The 26536-nt window shown below is 38.3% G+C and overlaps 3 protein-coding genes and 1 non-coding gene across 9 annotated transcripts; 1 reads left to right on the top strand and 3 right to left on the bottom strand.

The window, feature by feature from the left end:
* Positions 1-7883: 7883 nt before the first annotated feature.
* On the bottom strand, positions 7884-7966 carry Trnal-cag. The gene has a single exon. It is a non-coding gene; the product is annotated as a tRNA-Leu (tRNA).
* Positions 7967-8156: 190 nt separating this feature from the next.
* Positions 8157-26119, bottom strand: LOC108104542 (long-chain-fatty-acid--CoA ligase 3). Of its 6 annotated transcripts, XM_017210682.2 has the most exons (12): positions 25623-25774; positions 25119-25145; positions 16738-16974; positions 14906-15041; positions 13264-13326; positions 12412-12850; positions 12146-12352; positions 10750-11224; positions 10516-10688; positions 10188-10451; positions 9856-10131; positions 8157-9790 (listed from the first exon to the last, which is right to left on the bottom strand). In XM_017210682.2, the coding sequence occupies exons 3-12, from the start codon at positions 16758-16760 to the stop codon at positions 9636-9638; spliced, it is 2211 nt and encodes a 736-aa protein (XP_017066171.1). In that variant the 5' UTR covers positions 16761-16974; positions 25119-25145; positions 25623-25774; the 3' UTR covers positions 8157-9635. The 6 variants fall into 6 exon arrangements, with proteins under 6 accessions (XP_017066171.1, XP_017066166.1, XP_017066165.1 ...); XM_017210677.2 differs by lacking the exons at positions 13264-13326; positions 25623-25774 and adding an exon at positions 26001-26119; XM_017210676.2 differs by lacking the exon at positions 13264-13326.
* LOC108104543 lies at positions 11242-12144 on the top strand. The gene is made up of 2 exons (XM_017210683.2): positions 11242-11791; positions 11843-12144. The coding sequence occupies exons 1-2, from the start codon at positions 11457-11459 to the stop codon at positions 12060-12062; spliced, it is 555 nt and encodes a 184-aa protein (XP_017066172.1). The 5' UTR covers positions 11242-11456; the 3' UTR covers positions 12063-12144.
* Positions 13740-14881, bottom strand: LOC108104544 (cytochrome b-c1 complex subunit 6, mitochondrial). The gene has a single exon (XM_017210684.1). It carries the CDS (start codon positions 14080-14082, stop codon positions 13822-13824), a length of 261 nt encoding a protein of 86 aa, XP_017066173.1. The 5' UTR covers positions 14083-14881; the 3' UTR covers positions 13740-13821.
* Positions 26120-26536: the final 417 nt, after the last annotated feature.

The raw sequence follows: 26536 nt of genomic DNA, 5'->3' as shown, positions 1-26536 counted from the left end.
AGCTTTCGCTTTGCAAGCAGGGTGCAATCAAATATTTGCCAAATTGATAATCATTTAATTATAACAAAGCATAATGCAAAATGCAACTGCTAATAGCAAATGTATCTCGGATGGCAGATGGGATGGCTGGCCTGTTTTGAGGGATTGTGTTGCAATGTGTGTGTTTGCAATTATAATGGCCCTGGCCACAATTGTGTTGCATACTTTGAGGCACAGTTCCTTGCCATCTGTCCGCCCAGCATCCAGCTCCTCCTCCTCCTCTTCCACCTCCACCGACTGGCAAGCCATCAAATTACAAATGATGTAGTGCCCGGGGGAAAATGGAACGAACAGGATGGACGGTACGGACTGGGTTGCACTGCAGCTTTGTGGCCAGTGAACGGAAATAGAAACAGCTGCAAATGGCAGTTAGCTCAGTTTCATGCCACATATATGTATCTATGACCACATGTATGTTTCTATGCACGTTATGCATATAGGTTTGTTTCGATGTGGCACAAACAAAGAAAAAAAGTTAAGCATTCCACTAATGTCCCACGCACGCGCTCACAGTCGGCAGCATGAACAATTGACACTGGCTAATTGCCGTGGAAGGTCCACTAAATGCACCCATAATCATGTTATTCGGATACCCTGTTCAGGCCAGACCGTATGTGGAGGCAGGAAACTCAAACTAATGTTTAGCCAGCGGAAGGCGATGTCGCTTTATTAGTAAGGGAAATGCCGATTCACTGGGGTTAATAGTATTATAATTCCTTCTAATTCTTAATGATTACAAATTTTATTCAAAAATGTTTCTTGCATTTTTGGATAAACATACTATACCTTGGTAACTCCTGGATTCCATGGAACCTCCCAATCGAATCTCTACTATAAGCATCCCAAAAGACCTACCCGAAAAATACATAAATCACGGCTAATGGCTTTGAACTCTCTGAAGATCATTATGATCCTGGGCCTAAAAGGTACTTCCTTAGTCGATTAATTAACCATCTAACTCGCCCGTTCGAATGTTGTCGCGCTAATTAACAGCCCGAGAATAAATTACGAGCACGGACATTGGCAAAAATCCGAAGTGTACGAGTGTCATGACCGGAGGGACTAGTGCGGACCAAAAGCGTGGGATGATGTCCGGTTGGAAACAATTAAATGCATGCCCGCGCGTCCACCCAGTAAGGGTGGTCCACATTGCGTATACGCAGCATGGGCCATGGAAATTAGCCCAGGCACATAGAGTTCTGCACTCGCACTCACTGTCGGTCCCACTCGGATTCACATTTGGCAATTCTATGCGACATGTTGTCAACGTTTTAGACAATTTGTTATGCAAATTGCTTATTAACTTTATGACCGACACACACCAACTCTCCACTTGGCCGTCCTCCAAAACATTTTGAATTGTCAATTAGTTGCGTCGGCCAAAAGCCCCATAACCAACCAGATATTCACCTGCCAGAGGACAGAGAGATCGAGTGAGAGTTTCTAAATACAATTTCTAGCATTATTTAAACATTGACCCGCGTCGTTTTATGTCATTTTATGGCCACCTGGCCTGCCACGGACTGCCATTAAATGGACATAAAATGGCCCTGGCTTCAATTTTAATTTATGTCCTGCTTCCAATGCTGCTGCAGTTCCTCTGCCTGCTTCTGCATCCCTGCATCATGGGAAAATTCCTGCTCCTTTTACCTGCTGCTAATGACATTGGCTCGCTATCGACAGTGGCCTTTAACTTAATTGAAAATTTTCATTTTGTTCCTGCTAAATGGCGGTGAGCTGTTATTTATGGCGCTCACTGGGTACTGGCCAAATAGCCATCGAACCTTCAGCCCATCCACACTTAGTTGGCATGATTTGTGTAGTTTCACTTTAATGATGTTTTTCATTGTCCACAGAAAATTTAATTTTTGCTTTTAAAGGTCAAATGAAGTTTTATTGTTGATTTCGGTTTATTTTTTAACATATATTTAGATGTTATATGTTCTGCCTTACCAAATATAACCTTCTCGCTTGAATTCCTTAGATGGCAATCCACAGCTTTTCGTACTTTTGTAGCCTTACAATGAAACCTGTGAAATTGGGCAGTTAGCTGAAATGTCTTGGAATTAGCGCACATAAGTATGCAACAGCTAGCAACTACAAAGTAGCACAAGCCCTAAATACTTTTGGCTATCTCCTGCTCTCCTTTCACTTTATTGGTGATGGTGCACTTGGCCACATTTGCAGGTCCTGCTGCCCCTTTATTGTGTGTCCTATGCTCCGCTCCTTTAGAGCAATCGTGTCTCGGACATGAATTACGTTTACCGACAATTAATTTCAAGTGAAAATGTGCTAAAACTTTTAATTGGGCAGCCAAGTGGCTGGCTGGCTGGTTTGCTAGCTGGTTGGTTGGCTTGCGAAAAGAGAAGGATCTACAGAGCGGGACAGTAAGCAAACGTGGCAGCCATAAAAATGTCGACAACATGCCTGGAAAATGTTTCATTCCACCAATTTTGCTGCAGGTGCGCTCAAGAGGCAAAACTTGAAGTTTAAAGGTTAAAAATTATTTACAAATATTTCCAAACAAAAGTGTAGTTTCTCTTTACAAACACATTTTTAATAATTTAAGTTTTTTAATTAAAAAACTACCAGCAACCTTTGAAAAATATGCATAAAGGTGTGCTACAATTTTAAGGTCAATAAACAATATTAGTAATTTTAATTTTTTATTTCATTATTTTATTTCAACCTTTTAAAAAATATATATTGAAAAATTCAGCTAAAGTTTTTCTTCTTTATTTTTTATTTCTTAATAAAAGCATTCAACCAAATGCTGCCAGACAAAGCACTTACGCCGCTTGAGTAATCAAAACAGACAGGCTCACCTTGTGACAGACATATGCACATATGTGAGAAGACAGTCAGCTAATTATGTCAATTAAACGTTTGTGCCCGACATTTGCCGGTCATTGTCGGTGACACTTAACCAACTCACTATGACGAGCATGGTTCACTGCATTTCAAAAGGATGAAATAACTGGAAAATGAGCCAGGACATGAAGTGCACCAATAAAATTATTTCAGAAGTTTTAAGCCCAATTTAATACAATAGTTAAGTTAAGATATAACTTATATTCAATAGCTTAAAAGTTGTTTAAAATATGTAAAGATAGGATAATATTTTATTTTATAGGCATTTTGAGACTCCAAAAAGGTTGTTATATTAATCAGGTTGAAGGTTATATTTAACCTTGAGCAAAAAATTAATAAATTCTTAAAGCTTATGAAATTTTATGATATTTTCCCTGTGCATTGGCTTTTCCAAATGATGACACACAAAGAGTGACATGGAAATGACGTCTGCACGTGTGAGTGTGTAACTGCGTGTGAAGGACATAATATGCAAATAGGTTTTGAACAACAGTCAGTTCAATTCAGTCGACTGTTTCACAATGAAAGGAGACAAAAAAAAAAGAGAAACTGAGTAGAGCAGAATATGGGTCAGGGTCGCATTGGTAACTATTATGTGGAATAACAATGGCTACTCAACCATTAAGTAGACCAATTCGCTTGACCAAAAAATTCCAGAAATGCACACAAATACACCGGTGAAATTCTCAGAGCTAGAAAAATCCACTCACGTACAAACGTTGTACTAGTTATTTGAACAAAACAAACACAAGCACAAATACACACACACACACATATACCGCAACAGACCGAAATGTGCACTTTTCCAAATGGCAATGGAAAAGACCGAAAAAGAAGACAATGCTAGGGAAAGGTGGAAAAGTGAGGCCAGGACAGGTACAAATCTATACAAACAACAAACAGCATACGCCCAAACTCTCGTAACAATAACAATTCAATCAAATGTTCACCCTGTTCGTCTATGGAAATCTGCGAATGGAAGCAGCAAACAACAATACACGGGTGGAGGGGGTGATAGATGTAGGATAAGAGGGGCCCGAAATGTTTTGATTAAAATTAGTTGAAGTTTCAACACAGGCGAAAGCTTTCTTCTCAGTTCATAATATCTCTCTTTGAGATTGCGCAGTAGAGAGTGTCCTAACTTTACCGTTAACTATCTGAGAGAACTGAAGGATAAATCGGAGAAAGATAAGCTGAAGGGGAAGGTTGTGCGATGTTTTGTTAGCTGGGAAAGAAATCGTCTAGTGAGAGAATTAAAAGCTAAGAAAATGTAGTTTAAAAACACCAAGGATGCTTATGAAATATGCCTTAAAGTATGCAACTGTATATTTTGAAAATAAAGTTCAGATGGATTGGAAAAAGACAACGTCTTTCTTTTAATGCACCCATTCTCTTAGACAGGAAATTGACATACGAGAGCCTTTAAAAATCATTAAAAAAAATAAATATGTCTCTAAATTCGATAAAGTTTTTAGCAGATGCAACCCCATTTCTTAGCCAATTCTAATATATGGTCTATCTGCAAATCAAATCTAGATCCCTTTGCTCTAACTTAAAGGTACCCAGAACATGATTATATACTCTAATGTTCTGTACATAATATCATATTAATACTCTAGCTTATAGAGAAAGTTGCTCAATTGTTTTTTCAAGTTTTTCAACTTGCAACACGTGCGGCATTTTGTTGTCGTTCAAATAGCTATATAGTTGCGTCAGTGATGCTTATCAAATGGCTGTTGTTGCTGAAAAAAGGGGGGTATCCCGTTAGTTCCCAACCCGTTGGCGTAAAGCGTGTGCATTTTCACAGCCGTTTGAACTTGCCAACATTCGCAAAATGTGCAACATGGCGTAAAGAATTCTTGTTAAGCGCAGCAGTTAGCTTTCGAGGAGGCATCACAGCCATCCGAAAAACTTTACTTTGCATCTATGCACGCAGTTGCATGTGTAAATATACGTCTATATAAAAGCACAGATGCTAAAACTAGAGTAGCTACTAATTGAATCGTTGGCCATGACAGTTTAATAAGTAACTCACAGAGGCAGATTCAAAAGAGACAGTAACTTTAGTATTGATTAATGCAAAAACCATAATTTTATAACTTAAACAGTCAATAACACATACACCCAAGGTGTGCTTTCAATGCCATCGAAAGTAAATGCTCTACAATAAAAGTCTAGTGCCAACTTTCACTTCGAAGGACAGTGAAGCAGTCCCACTGACATAGACGGGTTGTCAAGCCCAGTCCATCATCCGCTGTTCGATGAAGCGCAAAGCGGAAATCAGACGCCATATCGGACGGACATGTTCGACAAGGCCCGAGCGGAAATGGAAAGCTGGGCAAAAGTATTGAGATTACAAAATTGACTAGATAAATATCCAAACAAAAATACTCTCTACTTTGCTGCAGGCCAATAAAACGCAGTCAATCCGCACTGCCCATTGTTCGGCTTTCATGCCAAACGGAGATGTAATCCAAGTCAGTTGAGAGAACATCACAATCGATTTCAAATTTGCAGTAAAAATGCAAATATCCAGATATATGGAATGTGGCATGAGAGGTCAGAGCCCCATCCACATGCAAATTCCCATTTGACTAAGTTTCGTTTTGTCAAATGCATCAAACAGAGGGAAACCCAGAGTCACGCAACAAACGCAGATGACACAGCTCCAATTCCACTTGCAGATACATTTGCAGTTGCAATTTCAGTTGCAACTTCCAGATACAGATACATATATGTATTGAGAGCTGTAACTGAAACCGATTCTTTTCCGTTACGCTAGGGATTTGTTTCAAATGCATTTTCAAAATATCCGCAGGCATCTGTGATGAATCAGATTATCCTTCAGATTTATGTTAATGCTGTAATTGTAGTTTCCTAGTTATGTAAATAATAATAAATATCTCAATAATTTCTCATCTGTTGATTCCATTTGTTGACCCATTAGAAGTCAATCAAAAGGATAAGGTCCCTGAGAAGCCTTTTGTTGACTTTTTCATCTGGAACTGCTCGTTCTTCCCCAGACATAGTCTGTCATTCAAAATCCATTGAGCGTGACGTATGAGTATGAAACTCTTTTGGGTTCATTTGGAATGTTTGGCTCCATATTCTCCATCCTCTCTGTCAGTCAGTCATGGTCTATTAATTTTATTAGTGTCATCGCATATAGCTAACGTCTCGGAATTCGGAATCCTCGTTTGCTGAGGAGTCACATTTTTTGTGTGGTTGAAATTCTCATTTATTTTCCTGCCTTTCTTGAGTGGCTTGCACAAAAAAGTGCAGTAAATTTAATCAGGCCACAAAAAATGTCCAAGGCAAGATATACGAGGTGTGTTCAAAAAGTAAGGTGACTTTTCAAATTTCGCGGGCAACATATTTTCGATTATCGTTTTTTTTTGTTTTGTTATATTGGTACACTCTTCCCTAACATCTGTACCAAGTTTCAATGGAACATCCTCTTTTGTTTGGTTGTGAGAGGCGTAAAGTTACAAGTTGTTTTGCGAGCTCGGCGATTTTTTGCTTTTTTCGGTCTTGGCTCGTCTGGGCTCTTCCATTGGGACGATTGGGCTTTGGTTTCGATATCATAACCATATACCCATGATTCGTCACCAGTTATGACCCTTTTGAGTAAATCTGGGTCGTCGTTGACGTCATTCAACAGCTCTTGAGCGATGCTCATGCGACGGTTCTTTTGCTCAAAATTCAGCAATTTCGGAACAAACTTCGCTGACACACGACTCATACCCAAAACGTTTGAAAAAATTTCATGGCACGAGCCAAGCGATATACCGACATCTTCAGCAACTTCTCTGATAGTGATTCGACGATTTTCCAAAACAATTTTCGTCACTGCTTGAACGTTTTCATCAGTTGTTGACGTGCTTGGGCGTCCAGAGCGAGGCTGGTCATTGGCATCTTCCCGGCCATCTTGGAAGAGTTTGTACCACTTGTACACATTTTTTTTACTCAGAACAGTTTCACCGTATGCCACTGTCAACATTTCAAGTGTTTCAGAGCACTTAATTTTATTTTTTACACAAAATTTGATGCAAATCCTTTGATCCATATTTTTCGATAGCAAAAAATCGCCGAGCTCGCAAAACAACTTGTAACTTTACGCCTCTCACAACCAAACAAAAGAGGATGTTCCATTGAAACTTGGTACAGATGTTAGGGAAGAGTGTACCAATATAACAAAACAAAAAAACGATAATCGAAAATATGTTGCCCGCGAAATTTGAAAAGTCACCTTACTTTTTGAACACACCTCGTATTCTCAGAAGAGTTTTCTTTAAGGGACTTCTTTTGGCTCAGGTTGCAGCTCTGACCCCAAAATATACTGCCGAATAATTTCTTTTAGCCCAGCAGAATGTGGTACACTTATATTCTATGATTTATTTGTTGCATTAGTGAATGTCGTTGGCAGCAGGACCAAGAGCCCACTCCCGAGTGTCTGGCCCTTGTCCGAGCACCTAAAGGTAAGACTATAGTACGTAGAAATAATGTACTAGAATGATATAGAAAAGAAAGACATATACAGTAGTAACTGAAATTTGTGCGATAACTAGAACGGGTAATGCCCCCAAGGACTCAACATTTGGCCAGCAGGACATTAACAATTCTTTGTTTTTTAACCACTTTAAAAATGCTCAAAGTCGTTGGAGTCAACAAACAGAGACACAGGCGCAAACAAACACGGCACAGTGGGGCAACGGCACTACAGTAAACACTGCAGCAAGTGGAAACCAGCGAGGCATGCTAATTGTGTCATTTACATTGGCAAACAAGTGCGAGCTAACAAGTCAAAGGCTCAAACAAATTAATGCGGCTGAGCGCATCTGCTGAGCTCTTTGCACAGTGCAATTAACGGCCACCGAGGAGTTGGTAAGATGGGCAAATAATTAATTTAAGAGCATTGCGGTCAGAGGTAAAAATAAATAAGATATGAAAAAAAAACAAAAGCAAAAAATTCTTGTCAGAAGTGGGATTCGAACCCACGCCTACAGAGTAGACTGCGACCTGAACGCAGCGCCTTAGACCACTCGGCCATCCTGACTTGACCATGGGTCAGACCAAAACACTATAAAGTTTTCCCTCAAATTGATCTAGCCAAAAGCTATAGCACTAGATAAAGTTCTAAAAAAGCTTCGATCAACTGACCAATGATCGATAGCTGACTTTTCGATATATTATCGAAATTTAAAGACTTTCCTTCCGAAATCAAGAGCCATATTACCACTCTCAAGTAAAACTAGAAAATAGTTTCATTTATTGATTTATCCAGTATTTCATACGATCAAAAATATAATAATGCATTGATACTTATTTGTAATAATTGTCTTACATCTTTATTTACTTGTAACTCATTTCGTTAATATTACAATAATGTATTTGATCAGCGTGATAAGTGTTCAATTTCGAATTTGGATATACGAGTACCATACGCCTTGCCCTCGTGAGTTTTTCCAGATGTCGAAAATGTGGTTTTTATCAGTTGAATTTTATTTTAAAGAAACGCAACGTTTCCACAAAAAATTGCTAAACGTTTCCTAAATATACATAGTTTAACTAAAAATATGACTACAATTTATTCAAAAAGTTCTTGCACATCTAAAACAAATGTTTTTTTTTATTTTTTAAGATCTTTAATTTAGCCAGTTGGCCTTCTAGCGTTTTCCATTGTTTTTTTGTTTATATTTTGGTACTAAGTCTTTCATTGTTGCATTTTAATTTTGACTTTTCTCGTTACGTGACATAAAAATATTTAATAAAATTCATTAGATGGTTTTTTTTCTTTAACTAAATTGAGCTAAAATATATATTTTACATTTGCCTTTGTAACCTTTCTGCCTTTGTGTTTTTTTTTTTTAATAATTGTTGGATGGTTCCATTTGTGTTTAGATGCACTTCTGCGCCAAAAAGAAGCATTTGCCAGGGAAATTCTTACGTTCTTTGCTTTTCAGTTGTTGCATTTAATTCATAATCAAGTTGCTTTCTTTTCTTCTTTCTACATTCATTCTTCATTCATTACTTCAAGAATTCCATTACATTAAACTTAGCATAGAGAAGTACACTAAATATTATTAGATTTATTATACACATATATGCATTTATATAGATGCGTGTACATATATCGTATGTACATAATTAATAGGCAACCACTTAAGCTTAATATAAAAATAAGTATTGTTTATGCAATATTCATTTGCCAAAAAATGTACTAAAAAAAAACCGAAAACTGTACAGTATACAATATTCTCATCATCGGCAATCAGTTATCATTATCTTTATCATTGTCAATCTGTTCAACAGCATTCTAAGCACATACACAGCGCATTTCCAAACCAAACCCAGCTTTAGCTATCTACCAACACAACTTCAAAGGACTTTTCTTTTATTATGATAAAAAAAAAAACGAGTAATTTTCAAAATTCTAGCAAACAAGTAGAGACAAAACCAATTGGTAAGAGAATGAGAACTTTCTATCTTTACATGCCCAGTGTGACTTATCGTTTTGTCGTATATACGTATATTACTCGGCGTTCAGATCTTTTTGGACTTAAGCTAGTTTGGTTTTGGATTTGGTATGCATGCTAATGCCGTGTGGGGTGCTACTAAATTGCCATTAGTACACACTAGCTTCATTGCTGCTGCTCCACTAATGTTGTTGTCTCCGTGTTGTTGTCGTTGCTTCATCTGATACCTCTGGTTTAGTACATTGATTTTCATGAGGCGTACATGCGGTTAATATCATGCTGATATCTATCCTGGATATCCTTGCGCTTCAGCTTGAATGCGGCCGTTACTAGTCCCATGTCCGGAGACCACACCTCCTTACACAATGTAATGGCGGCTGGCACCTCATACTTTTGCAATTTACCTATAACATTAAACAAATCATGTTTAGTTCATTCAACAAGTAGTCAACTAGTCATAGTAACTTACATTTCCGCGCATGTTCGGCGATTTCCTTGAGTATAGCCTTTTCTATGATGGGCGAAGAGCACAGCTCCTCGAAGGTCTTATCACCTAGTCCATGTTTCTGGGCAAGCTCCTCTAGATGATTTTGGTTGGGGACGACCAGCGCCACTGTGAACTGCTTCGTGGGATCTCCGTAGACGCAAATGTTCTCGATAATTCCGCACGTCTTCAACTCAGATTCAACCTTGCCAAGGGAGACATATTCGCCGGCCTGCAGCTTAACCAGATCCTTCTTACGATCTAAAGGAAGCGGATGTTAATCAAACGATGGTGGAATGTTGGGTTTATAGACTTACCAATAATCTTAAGTACGCCATCAGCTTGGATTTCGCCAATGTCGCCGGTTTTGAACCATCTTTGTCCGTCATCCTCAAAGAAATCCTCGTTGGTCTTGCCAGGCAACTTATAGTAACCCTGGGAGACACACTCGCCGCCAATGAGAACCTCTCCCTGAGGGTATGGCCTGTTTGTGACGCGGTAGTTTCCTTCTTCCCAGTTAACCAGACGGATGTCGCAGACAGTCAAAGGTCCTCCAGTTCTTCCATAGGTCATATCACGGTCTTAATTTAGATTTAAAAACAATTAATTAATTTGAAATACAAGCTTGACTAAGCAATGACTTACAATCCATTACTGTGGCTCCAGAAGTGGTTTCCGTGAGGCCATAGCCCTGAATCAGCTCCAAGCACAGACAGGTCTTGATTTGCTCATGGGTGTCCGCTGACAGAGGTGCTCCACCGGACATGATAATGCGCACTTTTCCACCCATCAGTTTTGCCACCTTCTTGAACACCAATCTGGAAATGAATAATAGATTTAGTTACCAACCCATGACCATGATAAGGGCACTCTTCTTACTTGTCAATGAGCGGCGTCTTGTAGCCCCGCTGCACCCACTTGACTTTGTACTGGTAAAGGAATTTGAAGAGTGCTTTCCGGAACGCCGAGCCCGAATTGACCTTGTCATTAATGCCCTTGGAGATACGATCGAGGATCAGTGGCACCGAAGTCATGCATGTAGGCTTTAGAACAGTGGCGTCTCCCTTGCAGCCACGCTTGATCTTGCTGCTAGTGTCGATCAGGGTCAACGGAGTCGAGTAACCAATAGGCACACCGGTCATTAGACACACACTCTCCGCAACCAATTCAAAAACGTGAGCCAGGGGCAGGAATCCGATCAGAACATCATCCGGATAGATGGGTACCATGTCAACGAAGCCCTTCATCGTGGCAATGCAGTTCTTGTGAGACAGAAGGACTCCCTTGGGTGTACCAGTAGAGCCGGAAGTGTACATGATGATGGCAATGTCATCGCCCTTGGGTGGCACATGTTCTATGGAAAGAAACAAAGTTAAATTAATATGATTGTTTAGAAATCAGTAAGCTTTTCCAATAATTTCATTCTCGATCAGATTTTGGTATAACATCGAAGTAGTTCTATGAGCAGAGCATGCTAGTCTTTATCTTGTCAATTTTTCTATCAGTACCGAATTCCTTCGGTATAGAAGAACAATTCTTCCAAAATTTGTAAATAGTAAAATTTTAGTTAAAAGACAAAGTTCAGAATGTCTGATGTAGTGGAGGAGTTCATCACACTGACGCCCTTGACATGTGTGCACCAGTGCAACGCTTTGCTGGGTGAAACAACAGGAAAGCCGAGAAGCTGCTTTGTATTTTTCACACTTTTTGGCGTATACTGCGGCGTTCTCGTCCTTCGGGCATATCGAACATATTCCTCAAGACATGGTGGAGACGGGGTCAAGATATCAGAAGGAGTCACACTTGAGGCCAAAGCGGAGGAATTGGACTTTGGTCCAGGTCCAAGCCTTGTGAAAGAATTTGTACAGCAAGCGAAACCGATCCTGTTGCAGCCGGTCGAGTTATCTAGCACTGACATGAGGTAAGTTAAGATTCTTAGAAGATTCATTGCAATAGCTTACTTATCCAACAGATGGCGCTATTGCAACAACCTGACTGAAGACGAATTTAACAAAGGTTACGGCGAAGAAGTTGCCGAGAAAACTGAAGAATTCGAAAGGATAGGTGATGAGGTGGCTGACGATGAACTACCCACAGTATCAGTGGCCACTTCCACATCGAGGGCAAGGTCTCCGGCACGTGAGAATAATGTCGATAAGGAACGTGTGGAGACGAAAACCTTTTCAGTGTGATCGTAATGCTCATTATTATCAGGATAATTTAGCTTTTGATCGAGAATAAAATAAACGGTATTTTAAGCCCTTTTAACACGTACCGAATTTGCTGTCTTGTCCAGACTTGACGACCTGGTTGAAGGGCAGGATCTTGACGCCGTCCTTGAAGCCAGTGGTTTCCGTCTTTTGCAGTTGATCCTCAATGTAGATAATAGTCTTGACCAGCGGGCATTTGTCCAACAGAGTCTTGAACTTGGGCAACAGATCGTGAGAGGTGATAACCGTGGTGACTTCCGTTTCGGTGATGCCTGGCAACAGATTCAAATGTTATTTCGGAAGCGCATAAATAGTTATGCAATATACTCACAGTGAGCCACTCCATCATCTCCAAGTGTGGCATAGACGGTGACAATGGGCATAGCCTGCTTGAAGCATCCATGGGCAGCGATCATCCACTCGGCCCGCGTTTCGGCAAAGATGACAATGTTCTCGCGTGGTTTCTGTCCCAGTTCTCGCAGACCGCGTCCGAAATTAGCCGCCGTGCGCTCCGCCTCGGTGAAAGTCTTCCATTTGTAGTCTCCCAAATTGTACTTCTTGAAGACACGTCCATTCTGTTGCACCTCATCCTCCTCGCTTAGGATCTGACGGGTGCCCAGACAACGCTTGGAAGTGTACGTCTTGGCCACATAGTTAAAGACCTTCTCCAGCGTATCGATGTTCTCCTGCAACATCTTCACGTGGACATCACGCGGTGGATCCGTAGTCCGGTAGGTCAGCTCATTGTCATCGTTCTTCACGATCTTTGCCTGGAAAATGTGCAAAATCGCGGGCGATTAGTTAGAATGTTGTGTCAGAGGTTTGCGATTTAAAAAATAACGCCAGATTAGGGGAGGGACCACAATAAGTAAAATCGACAGAGAGATAACAGACATGTGAGATTTTTTGAGGGTTTTGGTTGAGGTGAGGGCCATAACTCAGGAGATCATGTTTCGTTGACCAACACCAAAAGAGAGTCTCCAAACAGGGGATTCAACTCTGGATACGATCACCAATCCTTGGAACATTCATTGTGCTTGTGTATTGTGTATGTGTGTGTGTTGTATGGGGGTGCCCCAATGTGTGTTGTGTATGTGTATATGTGTGTGTGTGTACGTGTACGTGTATGTTCCATAACAGATAGTATTATTAAACTATTAAAAACACATTTGCAAAATAAAACCTCAATGTCATCCGGCGCGTACTTGGACTCATCGACCAACATTTTCGGGTTAATTAGCTTGGCCTGTAGGGGAAGGAGGAGTTGAGATATGCGATGAGAAGCTAGTTTAGCCATAGTAACGGATAAAGATTTCCTGATTCCTGACCTCTAATATATATAAATAATTCTTATTTATGATTCACCAAGCGGATTTGGCTTAAAGCAATGTAAACCAATTTATTGTTTATAAAGTTTATAGCACAAAAATTTATGATGCAAGCCGTCGATGTTTCGTCGCATAACCAAAACCCATAAACCTTATCAGCCCACTGAAAAGGCCAACCAAAAAGCGTTCCATTTAGATAGTGAAAAATCAGATAAAAATTAAGTTCCTCAGCTGGGGCTTTTCCTAAACGAGTTAAAGCTGGAAATGCTTATATTTTTGTTCTATCTATTATATGGCTAACATTTTCATTAAATTAATAATTTAGACAATATAAATTCCATAGGATTGTTTATTTAATTGCCAATTTATTGCTATGCAGTTTCATTTTGAGATATTTCTTCTTGAATTTTCATTTACTTTAGTTTTGAAAAGAGCTTATGGGCAACGCAATGATCCAATTCAGCAACGAAGTCATATAACTCCTCCACGCAAGTCTCAGTGGTTTTGGACTTGCTATTTACACGATCATTGCACTCTTGGTACTTGTCGTACAAGGACTTGATATGACCCTTTTCCTGGCACTTCTCCCTAAGGGTGGTTTGCGGATCAACTAACTCATCCCCGTCATCATCGGCTTCGACGACGGGCGGCGAGAACCAGCTTCTAAATGCCATGTTTATCGCTTTTTAGGGAATATGACTAATTTATTTTCCGGGGTATGTTATCAGTTAAATCTCTTATAGTATTTTTCAACTGACAGGAAAGGCGTTTGTTACTTGTTTAGCTAACTAGAACTATTCGAAAACATGAGTTACAACTCTATGAATGCTTTTCCTCAATGTTATTCGAATTTACTTATAAAAGTTAACTTCCTGAGTTTTTAGAGCAACTAACAAACCCTGCTATTGCTTTCCACTGCACAATTCTCTTATCAGGACCACCTACCTTGTCTATATGGCCTGACAACCAGTGCAATTATCATTTTCTACCCTGATTAGGCGTTCTAACATTCCCGAAATAAAGCAAAACGAAAGCAAGGAAATAGCTTGTTGCATAAAAAAGCGAATCCCTGATAAAGACAATTAGATAGTGAAAAAAAGTGGACCTGGTCAATAAATCAAAACTTGCCATGCACAAAGATTAGCCAAAAAAGAAGAGACACCTGCCTGGAGCAAGCTTTTCGGTAAGGAATATTAATTGTGGAAAAAACTAAATCAAACTGATAAGCAGCAAGGGTGCAACAGTTTCTAAAATATAATATATATAAATATATATATACGAGAAACTAAGGCAAGCGATTGTAGCCAAGTAGCCAGTTCCCTGTACTTTGGAACGTCCAGTGCAAAGTCGAAAGTATTTTAACTACACGATTCTAGAGATAGTTACAGCCAGCCAGCCAGCAGTGTGTGTAGCACTGATTGGCCAGGTACGAAAGTGGCTTTTTTTCCATTATTTTCCATTAGAAAAGTTAATCCGTAGCCTTGACCAAACACTTACCTTAACGCGACGCGAGTCCTGCCGGCGTTTCCAGGGTTTTTGCAGCACCAAGTAAACCGGCAGAGTTATGATGTCGTAGACGAAGGAGATCGCCATGATCGCGCCAATAGCGCTCTTCACAAAGAAGCTGTCCATTCTGTAAAGGCAATAAAAAATACAAATTAGTTGCCAATTGGTATGCAAATTTGTTGAGCAGGGAAAGAAACTATTGGTTTCCCGCTTCTGCAATTGTCATCACGTATACACCCGGTTGGTTCGTGGATTCGAACAAATTCTCACATTGCACCCACCCACTTGTTGTAGCGCCGTCGCAAGCCGAAAACCAACTGATATCACCACCTGCCGTTGCTGCCACTGTTAGTTAGCAGGTCTTGCAAGTCCGAAAGCGGAAAGGGGTAGACACTCTCACGCTCCTCAGTTTCGATACGACCGATCGGTGCTCAGAAAACGCTTTTCAAAACGTTGCGATAACAACTAGAGAGCAGTGAAAAGTGTTCGTTCGGCTTTTTATCAGCTACAGATTGTTTAGCCGTAACGAACCGAAGTCCGCCCCGAATCGTAAGTACAACACCCTTACCCCTCGCGTTGTTCAGTAATTGGCTATTGTAATGAAACGAAAAACTTAAGTGTACGTCTGGCACTCGTCTGGACCCTTCGAATAAGTCTGGTTTCTTATCAGCTATCAAAATCAAATCTACATACCTTAGCCTTAGATTGTTTGACACAAGTGCCCCATAAAACATGCCAAAAATCAAGGAAATTTACCATATTTCAATCTTTATGATCCGAAATACAAAATACTTGCCACAATTTTGTGACCTAATTCTTGGTTAAAAAACCAAGTAGGTAACGGATCTACTTCCTCAACATGGCCTATCTCCAAGTTATTTTTGTACTTATCAACAACCGAAAATATCTCCCAACAAAATTTATCAATAAATCTCACTTTTTTTTTAAATCCGTTAGGAGTGCCGCCATTACGTCCATTTTCTATCACGTTATTTATAATTGCATATAGAAAAAAAAAACTCATGACAAATATTTTTGAATTTTGTTTGCTTATTAAAATTTGAACGCTCGCAACCAGAACACTAGATAAGCATATTATCGCAATTCTCAATTAATTAAAATTATGATTTTCATTTTTAAAATACTGCAAGGCCTTTTACTAGGAATTTTGCTTATCCAGAATTGATTATCGCACGTAGTTGGATTAATTTAAAAACCAGTTACTAACACAGAACTAACTTAGAAGTTAGTTATCTTTAGAAACGAGTCATCATGAGATTGACATTTATTTATATACATAAGCATATATAATATATGGCTTTTCATATATGTTAGCGATCTAAACGCGTGGCTCCACTTTTTATAATCCATATTGCAAAATGTATTCGAAGACTGCACACTTGATAAAGCCATCGTGTGTGAGTGCCGGCCTGATAAGCAAATCGAATGACAGCCTTGAACTTGGATTGCGCAAGCGGGCATGACGTCAATTTCCTAGACCTATGATCTAAAAAGGTTGCAGTATGTCACTGGGAATTTTTTAGATCATATAATGAATGTTTTTAGTAAACTTTGAACTTAAATGCTGAATTCTTTTTAGTTTTCTTCCAGTAGCTTAAATTCTGGATCCTTAAATCTATAGCTACAATCTCTGTAAGTTTGTAAATGAAAGACAGTATTCTAAATGTAGCTTTATGAACCATTTAAATAATATTCCCCATCCGAAACCATCCACAACCAAAAGCTAAAACTAAACATATATATTCTTATGAAAAAACACGAAAGCAAGCCACTATTTAAACAGATATAATATATATACTTACTTGGCATCATCTTCGATGAACATCTTGCCGTTTGTTTTTTTCTTTGTCCGATCTTCAAATTCAATGGGTTATCTTGATGGTGGGTGGTGGAATAATGTGAGAGGTGTGAGGGTTGTGTATCCTCCAAGAGAGCTTAGCTCTGATTGATGGCAAGAACGAACAAACAATGGATGCAACAATAAAACGATGATGTCAGGTGTGTCCCACTCCAGATGTTCTGCTGTTTGTTGTTTTCACCTGCAACCGGAAAGAGAACGAATATATGCATTTATGTAGTGAAAAATGAGATAAGACAACAAATGGTGGGGGAAATTCGAAAGAAAACAAAACGGAAACTATGAAATTGCAAAAAACCAAAACCAAAAGTGTTTAATGAAAAAAAAACATAAAGTTATCTTTGAATAATATCTTAGAACAGAAAGTAATTTCCCATTTGATTTCTTAAAATAAATAAAAAATAATCAAATCGTAGCCATTAGGCAACATTATTTCTGGCCTTCATGGTTACCATAATCAAAATCAGCAATTGAAGTCCAAACAAATCTTTGATTTTTCTGGTTATTAGCCGAAAAATAAAAACAAAACTTAGATAATAAGAACATATATATAAACTTAGAGAGGTAGTATCAACAGCATATAGAGGATATATAGAGCAAAATTAAAATTAGACAGACAGTTTAAAATAAAAAGCAAGAGAGAGATTGCATAATCGTATTCTCAAGCTCTCACACATTCACTGTCTCCTCTCTCTCTTTCTCTCTTGATTTGATCCATTAGTTGGAGGCATAGAGAAACATTGGCATAGGTCGGGGACATCAATAGAAACTATACAAATTCTTTGGCATTCACTTACACAACTTACAAAAGAACACCACCTTCGTGACTTTTTTGTTTTTTGTTTATTTATGAACAAATATTGAAGGCAAGGGCCAAAGTCCGGCGGACCAAGGTTTATCCGCTCTGAAAGACGATATCAAATGGCTTCCTTAGAATCTGCCGTCACTGATAAACAACGCAGAGCATGAGCATGCCCAAAGTTCGTTTCTTATGCAATCGCATGAAACTCGCCAGCCAACCATGTGATATGTTGCTGGCGAATATATATAAAAAGGGTATACAAATGTGAAACTATGTTTCAGTCGACTGCCGTGGAGTGCATTGAACTGGCCCCAAAAATACAGATCTTCTGCTCGGTTATCCCTCTTCTACCTCTTGACATATGGTTAAAACTCCGAGCAGCCGTAAACGTTGTGGATACGTGTTTTGTTTGCGAAGAAAGGGAATATGAAAATATAACGAAGACATCAAAAAAAAAACAACACACAATTCGGTATTTAAATATGTGAAAAAAGTCAGTTAGCAAAACAATCCGCACAGTGGTAACCTCATTATAAGACTTAGTAAAATTCTCTTTAATTTTCTTTTTAGTATACAACTTGTACTAATTTTCTTAAACCAACCATTTGAAAAGCAATAAAAACTGCTTAAAACTGATTAGGACACCATAAACCACCTGTAGTTAAACTTGAACTTAGTCTACAGTTTTATTTCGAACTAAACCACTGTGCAAAGTTCAAAGCTTTTGAGCGGCACGAGCATAGGCGAAAGTTGTTTAGCCGCCGTTGCTGGTTAATGAATGAAAATTAAATGAAAATATCAAATCGTTTAGCTTTACATATCCCCATGGGTCGGGGTACAATCATATTCACATTTCACCAATGTTGAACACTTGGATCTTGAACACCGGGGTCAAAGTTGAAACTCCAAAGCAAACAAAAAGAGAGAGACGGACTTACGAAACGAGAAGAGAATGGCGTGTTAAAATAGAAACAAAGGTTATGTCGATTGTTCTCTCTAACTAAGCAATCATCATGGTCCGTTTGAAAACAATAAGGAAATTGTGCACATTAAGCTTGTGATTACTGTAATCCGCACTTTGGACGCGACACGCCTCCACCCCCAAATCACCTCCCGACTCTGCTCGACAGCAGTGCGGCATGTCGCACATGTGAAAAAATTATGGTTGTTGTGCCTAAATAAGCACTACTCGGAGAACTGATTCAATCTGATCCGAATCGTAAACCTTGAGGGGGGGTTAGATAACATAGGCACACCAGGCGTATGCGTAATGTCTTACAACGAGCACTTTAGCCGGTACAAAAGGTCAACAGCCATCATGCGACATTTCAGCAATAACACTCCGAGTTGATCTTGATAAATACTTAAATTCAAGTATTTTTAAAAGTGTAATTTTTACTTTATTTAAGTTTGTTTGATCAAATTTTGATTCCATTGTTAAAATTAATCTTAAAAAAAACAATAATTTTGGCTGGTAAACAATAAAATTAACCATAAACAAATGGTAATTACGAATATTACGCTTCAATAAAGTTGCATATATAGATTAGCGTTATGGTTCGGTTGAAATGCACTTTCAGAAATGAGAGTTTCAGCAAGTAAACAGTTTATTTTTGGAAAGTTATTGTCATATAAAGATTAGCTGATTAAGAGGCTAAGAGCTCTTTTAAAGCTATATGTAAGGCCTTCCCACTTCTAGTAAATCACCAGTTAAACTGCACCCTACAATCACCCTATTGCACATTGCAAACTGTTTCTAATTTAAGGGTGAAACTCACTTAATTGCTTCTATTAAAACAAAGGCACCAACCTTCTATTAATTACAACTGACAAAGGTGGGTACTTGTAACTGTTTTTTTTCCTTATTGTTTCCCACCGCTGCAGTGCTAAAATACACAAGCTTTTCCGTTTTCGTATTGATTGCTATTATTATTTGCGTTCATTGCACGACAGATTGCAGCCCGCTGAAAGGCATTGAGCAAACGAACACGTTATGCTTGACTAAATCACAAAATAAAACTGGAAACCCAACGGAAAAACCAAAATAAAGAGTATTAAGTAGAGCAAACCTCGAACTTGAAAATAAACTGTTATTATTTTTGCTGACTCTGAAATGGAATTGCAACTTTACAAAAATGAAATGAGCAGGCAAAGTCCAAGATCGCTTAAAGCCACAAGCTCAGACATTACGAAATCACCGAACAATGCCAAAATTCGAGTGCCCAGCGTTCTACATTAATTGTATAGTAAACCAACAAAGAGAAAACTTTAACTTATAAAGAACACGTCACCACGTCGTATTCCGTTGTTATAAAAACGTGTCCACTTACGTGGACTTCATTTGTGTATTTCATACAAATATTTGATATATTTAACTTTATATCATCAAGTTGCGCATCAGAAAAACAACAAAATGACTCAACTTTTTACCTTTTAGAAATACTTTCTTATACCCTTTATTTTGCTATACAGGTGGCATACTTCCCCCGATCAGCTGGTATATTGTTTACAATTCAGTGTGCTACTATAGAGTAGAGCTTGCATAAATGTTACTTGAACTTTGGTCAAGGTGCCGGGTTCTATGGGAAATTGTAGTAAACGGGAACTGATTGCCTTGACATTGGTAACCGGGAGGGGGCAGGCGTAGACAGCGTTGGTGTAAAGTGAAAATGTGAGAATGCGACATTATACTGACTGCCGCGAATGCGCATAATGCAAAATTTTAAATGAAATTGCAACATTTGATTCATTTATTTCCATGCAGGCGGCATTACGTGAGTGTCTGCTATATCTCTCTGTATGTCTGTCTCCCTTCCTCGAGCGGTCGTTCTCGGGCGAATAATGGGGTAACAAAATCATCGTATGACTGTGTCAAAGTCCAAAATAAAAATACTTTTTTTTGCAGTCGCAGTACACATATAAAAACGAGAAAAATTGCTCAAACGAGATTGAAAAAAAAGACAACAACAAAGCTACACAGAACAAAAATTATGCAAATATGTAAAGTGATTAAAAAAGAATTTTAATAGTAAAAAACATAATCAAAATTTGGTTAATCATATCATTATATAACATAATAATCAATCTTTATAAAATGAGAGCAATATACACAATTATATTTTTCTGCCCAAACATTATAAGCTCATTAGCTTAAACCACATAATTGTGATGACCTAAAAGCTTTACAAGTTTAGAACTAAGCATAGCTTAGGGTACATATTATAGACTCCAAAATTCTAATTTAATATAAAAGTAGTGTAGGGCCTAGTTAACTGAAATTGAAACTATAACAAGCATATTCCAAATAATATGTATTGAAAATGTTATCTTCGTTTAAATTTCTATCTCTAAAATAGCTTTACATTACGTTCTAGAATCTATGTGTGGCAACTATCAGAAAATATTCCCTGTGTGGCCTCAACAGCATCAGCAAGTGAGAACAACATTTGCACGGGGCGGGCGTTGAATATTTCATTGAATGAAAACGAGCCACAGAGAAAGAGTAACAAACATGGCAAACAAACAAACAGGCGAGTGACCGTGTATGTGGGTGTGTTTTGGAGGCGAACTGAAAATAAATTTGATTATTGCCTCCGCAAAAGAGAGAAAGGAGAGAGTAGTACACCCACACTGGGAGAAAAAGAAAGATCGGCAGACTCTCTTTTGCACTCGCTCACTTCGTATGAATGCTCGAGATATATATGTATGTATGTAAGATAGGTAGATGTGTGTGTGAAAGTAAGGCAGAAGCGTAGCGCTAAAATAAATGACCTAGACAAGCGAGTACTTATCTTTAGAGTGACCATCAACCGTTGAGCACGTGCTCGAGTGAAATTTTCCAGAGGAAAACAAACTTTGGCAATGATCGTGAGAGTTGGGGGGCAGTAAAGTAAGTGGCAAAGCCAAAAGCCCGGTTTAATCGAAGCGGTACTGCGCGAAAACCGGTTAGAAAATCAACCAAAGTCATGACTAAAACAAACACAAATAATGCTCATACGATCCAGGGGCTTAGATTAAAAGGGGTTTATTATTACCTTTAGTTATAGGACTTCTTAGTCTTAAAAGGCCCCCCTTTTTCCAAGCCACTGGCTCCAAAAACTGAGATACTAACGACTTGTTTTCCAAACCTGATGATTGCCAAACATAGAACATTTTTTGAACCGCAAACAAGGTACAAAAATTGGTTGGCATGCCAACCAGAAATAGAAACGGGAATCCAAGCAACATTTCTACGAAATTTAAGCTAATAAAATCTTTGAGAAATAATGCATTTTGAAAAAATGTCGTTTGTTTTAATAATTATAACAGGATAAGAATCATCATGAATGAATATAAATATCTCCCAAGTTATAGATAGATTTCGTTTCTAAATCAAATTCTAAATCAATTCTGTGAACATCCAATCTATCATTAGAAATCTCTCCAAATACAATGCATCTAATTTAAATGTCAAATCTGAAGTTACAAGAAGAACAAAGCTATACATAAATGGAAATAGGGAGAGATGTAAAACCAATCTGCAGCTGTTGCATCGAATGATATCGAAATATAACGGTTAAGTTAAGCTGTTGAAGGGACTGGCAAACTGCCAAATCGAGGGTTGGGCAACAGGCCGATTACAGATTGGAAATTACAACCCGAATTCCGGGGGCAGCTGGCTGAGGGTAGGAAAAAGGGGGCGGGTGTGGGTCAGACATCAGTCGCCCAGACATCGCGTGACTATTTTTGACTCTGCGCCCGATGAGACAAAGAGAATACGAAAAAATCACCAACTACAACTGCACGGAGAAAAATTTTTAATTATCAAATTACAGAGCTCTCAAAGTCTAGGCCAAACTTAATTATTTTTATAAATTTATAAACTATACTATTAATTTGAAGCCCCAAAAATACTTTAAAATAAAAGTATTAATCTCATAAATTTCAAACGATTTTATGTAAAACTGACTAAAAATTTTCCATCATTTCCTTCAATGGTGTAATGGGAAAAGTCACGAGGCGATGGGCGAAAGGGACGGCGAAGAGGCGGGTATCAGTGAGGGCTGGTTGGGTGGCAAGCGGCAAGCAATGTGGCACGTTTTCCTTCGTTATACCAGCTGAAAATCGTATGAGTTTCAGGGGAAATGTTGCCGCCGCAAAACTTAAAACAAAGTACAAGAATATTGCGGCGAAGAGAGAAAAAGAGAGAGAAATTTTGAGAGTACTGTACTGTGTGTTCAGGGCGAAGAGCAAACGAGACAGACAGAGAGAGAGAGAGAGCGAGAAAGCGAGTGAGAGAGCCAGGGGCAAAGTGTGGAAAGGTCAAAGAGCAAACTGTTTACATGAGGCAACCACAATTGAGAGTCGGACGGAAATGTGGGCGGTCTGGCCATGAATGAAAGCTGAGACCGGCAAACGTGGCCCGCCCACCCACAAGGTGGAACATTTTCCAAAATAGCGGGGAGTCATTTCAGGTGGTGAAACAATGGGCGTTTTACCACCCACCACCAGGCATTCTTCCGGATGGTGTCTGCTATTAAATTCCCATAAGCTAGATTTAATGAAGTATTTTAAATGAAAACAGAAAATACAGTTTAAGATTCCCTACCTCAAGGTCCTTAAAGATATTTGTACTTAAAAGATATAATAGAGGACCTCGAAAGTTTATTTCCGCCATTCAAAAACCCTGTAAATCTCACCTCTTGAACTGTAGACTTGTAAAGATTGTGCCTCTTCTATTATCATTTCAAAAACTCAAGGACTTCCATAAGTTTGTATTTCAAGAGAACACTTTTCAATCAAGTTGGAATACCATTTCAAAAATTATTAAGAGTTTTTTTAGTAAAGTGTTATATAAAAACTTTCATATTAAAATATATAACTTGTAATTAAGGGTAATGTAAAAATTATTGATCAGTATTTAGTATTTCAACTTCATTGTTAACTAAACTAAACCACTTTTGCTACCTATCCATTTCTGACCTTTTAACGAATGTTATCAACTTGTTGACTAAAATAATAATACACCTTCATTCAAGCTAAGAATCATTTGAAGATCACAGTAATCTGATCACTTTTCTTTAAGACCTAGGAAAACTTTACCGGTTATTGCTTCAGCTGGTGTTGTATTCTAGGGCTGCGGTCTGCACTTCTTACTTGCCACATTTACCACTTTTTTGCCATGCCACCCGGAATCGACCGACTTGTGGACGTGGGCACGTCAGCTTGCTTATCGGAGGTATATATCAGATCCGGTTGAACTTTTAAATCGCTCCCTGGTCTGAATGTGCCACCTATGGAATAACTATTACGATTATTAAGTGCTTCCACCTCGGCTGTCTGGAGGAGGCGTGTTTCCGGCACAAAAAAGAAGAGGCCGCGCCCTAGAAACAAAAGCGTGGCATAAAAAGTGCAACCACCCATACCACCCACCACCCACTGCTCAGCTGGTCGCAAGGTATTAAAAACAGATGACACACGCTCACCCACAAAAGATAAAACTCGCATGATTTTCAGTTGGTATAACAAGCCGAGACAAAGAGCGAGATATATATATATATATATGTATGTATTGTAAGAGCGAGCTTGCGCAGAGCACGTTACAAGAATTTTACACGTGCAAGCCAAGTTGGGGAAATCCATCAAGAGAGAGAAGAAAAATTAAAAAAAAAAATACAGAGAGAGAGGAGAGAGAATTTGTTTATGTGCGTAGGTTTAAAACGGAATGGGACTCTCCACTCCGCATCTAATTACAATTTAAACTGCCTTGGGAAAGAATGCAATTAACAGGTTAAAAATAACGGTAAGCCAGTCGTAAAATACAGTGGAACTTCATGATGCCGAAATATTTTGGTATACAGAGCTTAAGCTTTAAAGTCGTTAAATTTTATTTCAAATAAATGTAAAAAATTATTAAAATTAATGTTTTGAACTCAAGCCCTCAATAGTTATTATAAATCCAATTAAATTTTTAATTACAATTACTTCCACAGACATTTTGTTACAAATCGCAATAAACATTACTATTAATTTAATTTTAAAGTAGAACACAATTTAAGTCTTAAAACACATTAAGTAGTGATGACGAATCATCTTATGCGTAAGAAAAGTCTCCATAGTAGAAGAAATGTAACAACTTTATCATTTATTATATTGTTATGTACAAATGATAAGAAAGATTTACAATTTTATTTTTGAAATAAAATGCGTCACATTGAGGAATTTTTTTATCAAAGTCTTATAAAAAATCTACGCATATTTATTTATTTTTTGCACTTGAAGTGAGTAACTTATGAAAGCTCGACTGTAAACAAGTGGCGAAAGCCAAACAAATCAATAAACAAACAGCAAACAAAATAAGTCTGGCTGCCAATGGCAACCAATTGCATAAGGAAAGTGCAGTTGCGCTTGCACCAGCATTGTGGACCATAAATTGGGTCAAGAGGGAAAGAGCTGAAGGTCAGATAAGATGGCGTGATTCCTCAAAAACAACAAAAACATAAAAGAAAGCCGGCTAAAGAGAGTATAATCATATCCTGACTTACCTATTTCAGAGAGTTATATTCTCAGTTCTACAAGGCAGAGGCGGGATTTATCGAGATGAGGCACACACATGCAACGATTATCAGAATAAAACATATAGAAATCAGCGGAGATATCAACAGATCGTGGTTCGAAATAAATCAACGATTATATAAAATGACGTTTTGCCAATAAGAACGCACGCACACACACACACGCACTCAAACGCACACGTAATACCAGCATAAATTCAAATGTTGCGTTGGCGTCAACACGTTTTTTCAATTATTTCCTTTATTTACATCAGTTTATTGGAGTATTCAAATTTCATTTATATATTTATTAGATAGTCTACGTTGCGCTTTAATTGATAAAACTTTCGCAAAAACTTTCACAAAACTGCACAATTGCTCAGTAGCGAACATACACACACACAAGCATGCACCACAGGCAGCGTCGCACGTGTATAGGTGTGTGTCTGTGACGGTGTGTTTATCACGCCACTCTAAAAACACTTTTCTACTTACACACTCACTCACTCCTAAGTTATATTTGAAATTGTGTTTTATTGTTTTTTTAGTCTTTGTTTTAGGGCTTTTTTTGGTTTAGTTTGGCGCCCGCTTAAAAATAGACGGAAAGACGCACAACGTTCTCAAATCACGTTAAGTTTGTTTCTGAACTTTTTCGCCGTTTCACAGATAAGAGAAATGTACTGCCTCATTTTTTGCCACGAGATTATTTTCTCTCTGGCTCTCTTTTTCTCCGCCTCTCTCTTTCACTCACACATCTGAACAAATGCCGATGATGACTGTGTGTGTGTGTGTATGTTGTTCTGACGTATTCATTTTGGTTGCAATTTTCAATTGATATTGGTTTTTTAATGCGCCGGCTGCATATTAACTCACATCATGCCACCCACATTTGATTTTTCGTTTTAACGGTTTTTATTTATCGCGGTTTTTGCAGACGTTTACAAAAGCATTGAAAACAAGACTATCATCGGTTTTAGGAGGCGCTATTTTACTATCGGACAATGAGTGTGACCAGTCTAAATACCGAAAAAAATACCATAAAGCATGAAATATTCCCGCCATGTGTTACCGGTCGTTTTATTTAAATAATATGTTTCAAAAAAAGCAATGACTATTGGAAGTCCTTTTGGAGGAAGCAATTTAAGCTTTATTTAGGTGGCTTTGATACTTCTTAAGCAAAAGTTATATTTGCTTTCGTAAAACTTACTTAAAATAATACGTTAGTAAATACAGTAGAAAAACTCGGCTAAGTAGATATCAATGCTTCAATCCTCATGTATGTAAGTAAATGTAACGATTAAGCTAGCTGAGAGTTGAACCCAGGTTAGCAACTTGGCTAAGTAATTGTTATCGATAACTGGTCCAATAACAAGTAGTGTTGTAAAGCTTAAAATTGTAAAGTCTTTGAA

This window comes from Drosophila eugracilis, unplaced genomic scaffold (genome assembly GCF_018153835.1).
Source record: "Drosophila eugracilis isolate 14026-0451.02 unplaced genomic scaffold, ASM1815383v1 contig_1765, whole genome shotgun sequence".
NCBI classification, from domain to species: domain Eukaryota; kingdom Metazoa; phylum Arthropoda; class Insecta; order Diptera; family Drosophilidae; genus Drosophila; species Drosophila eugracilis.
Note: the sequence above shows the minus strand (reverse complement) of the source record. Positions and strands in the feature narration are given on the sequence as shown.

Excerpts from the sequence above, each read along its gene's own strand:
- LOC108104543 (XM_017210683.2), top strand. The coding sequence starts at position 11,457 with ATGTCTGATGTAGTGGAGGAGTTCATCACACTGACGCCCTTGACATGT. Across the intron at positions 11,792-11,842 it reads TTATCTAGCACTGACATGAG|ATGGCGCTATTGCAACAACC; the intron begins GTAAGTTAAGAT and ends CTTATCCAACAG.
- LOC108104544 (XM_017210684.1), bottom strand. The coding sequence starts at position 14,082 with ATGGCATTTAGAAGCTGGTTCTCGCCGCCCGTCGTCGAAGCCGATGAT.
- LOC108104542 (XM_017210682.2), bottom strand. The coding sequence starts at position 16,760 with ATGTTCATCGAAGATGATGCCAA. Across the intron at positions 11,225-12,145 it reads TGGACAAGACAGCAAATTCG|AACATGTGCCACCCAAGGGC; the intron begins GTACGTGTTAAA and ends TTCTTTCCATAG. Across the intron at positions 9,791-9,855 it reads CGCCGAACATGCGCGGAAAT|GTAAATTGCAAAAGTATGAG; the intron begins GTAAGTTACTAT and ends TTAATGTTATAG.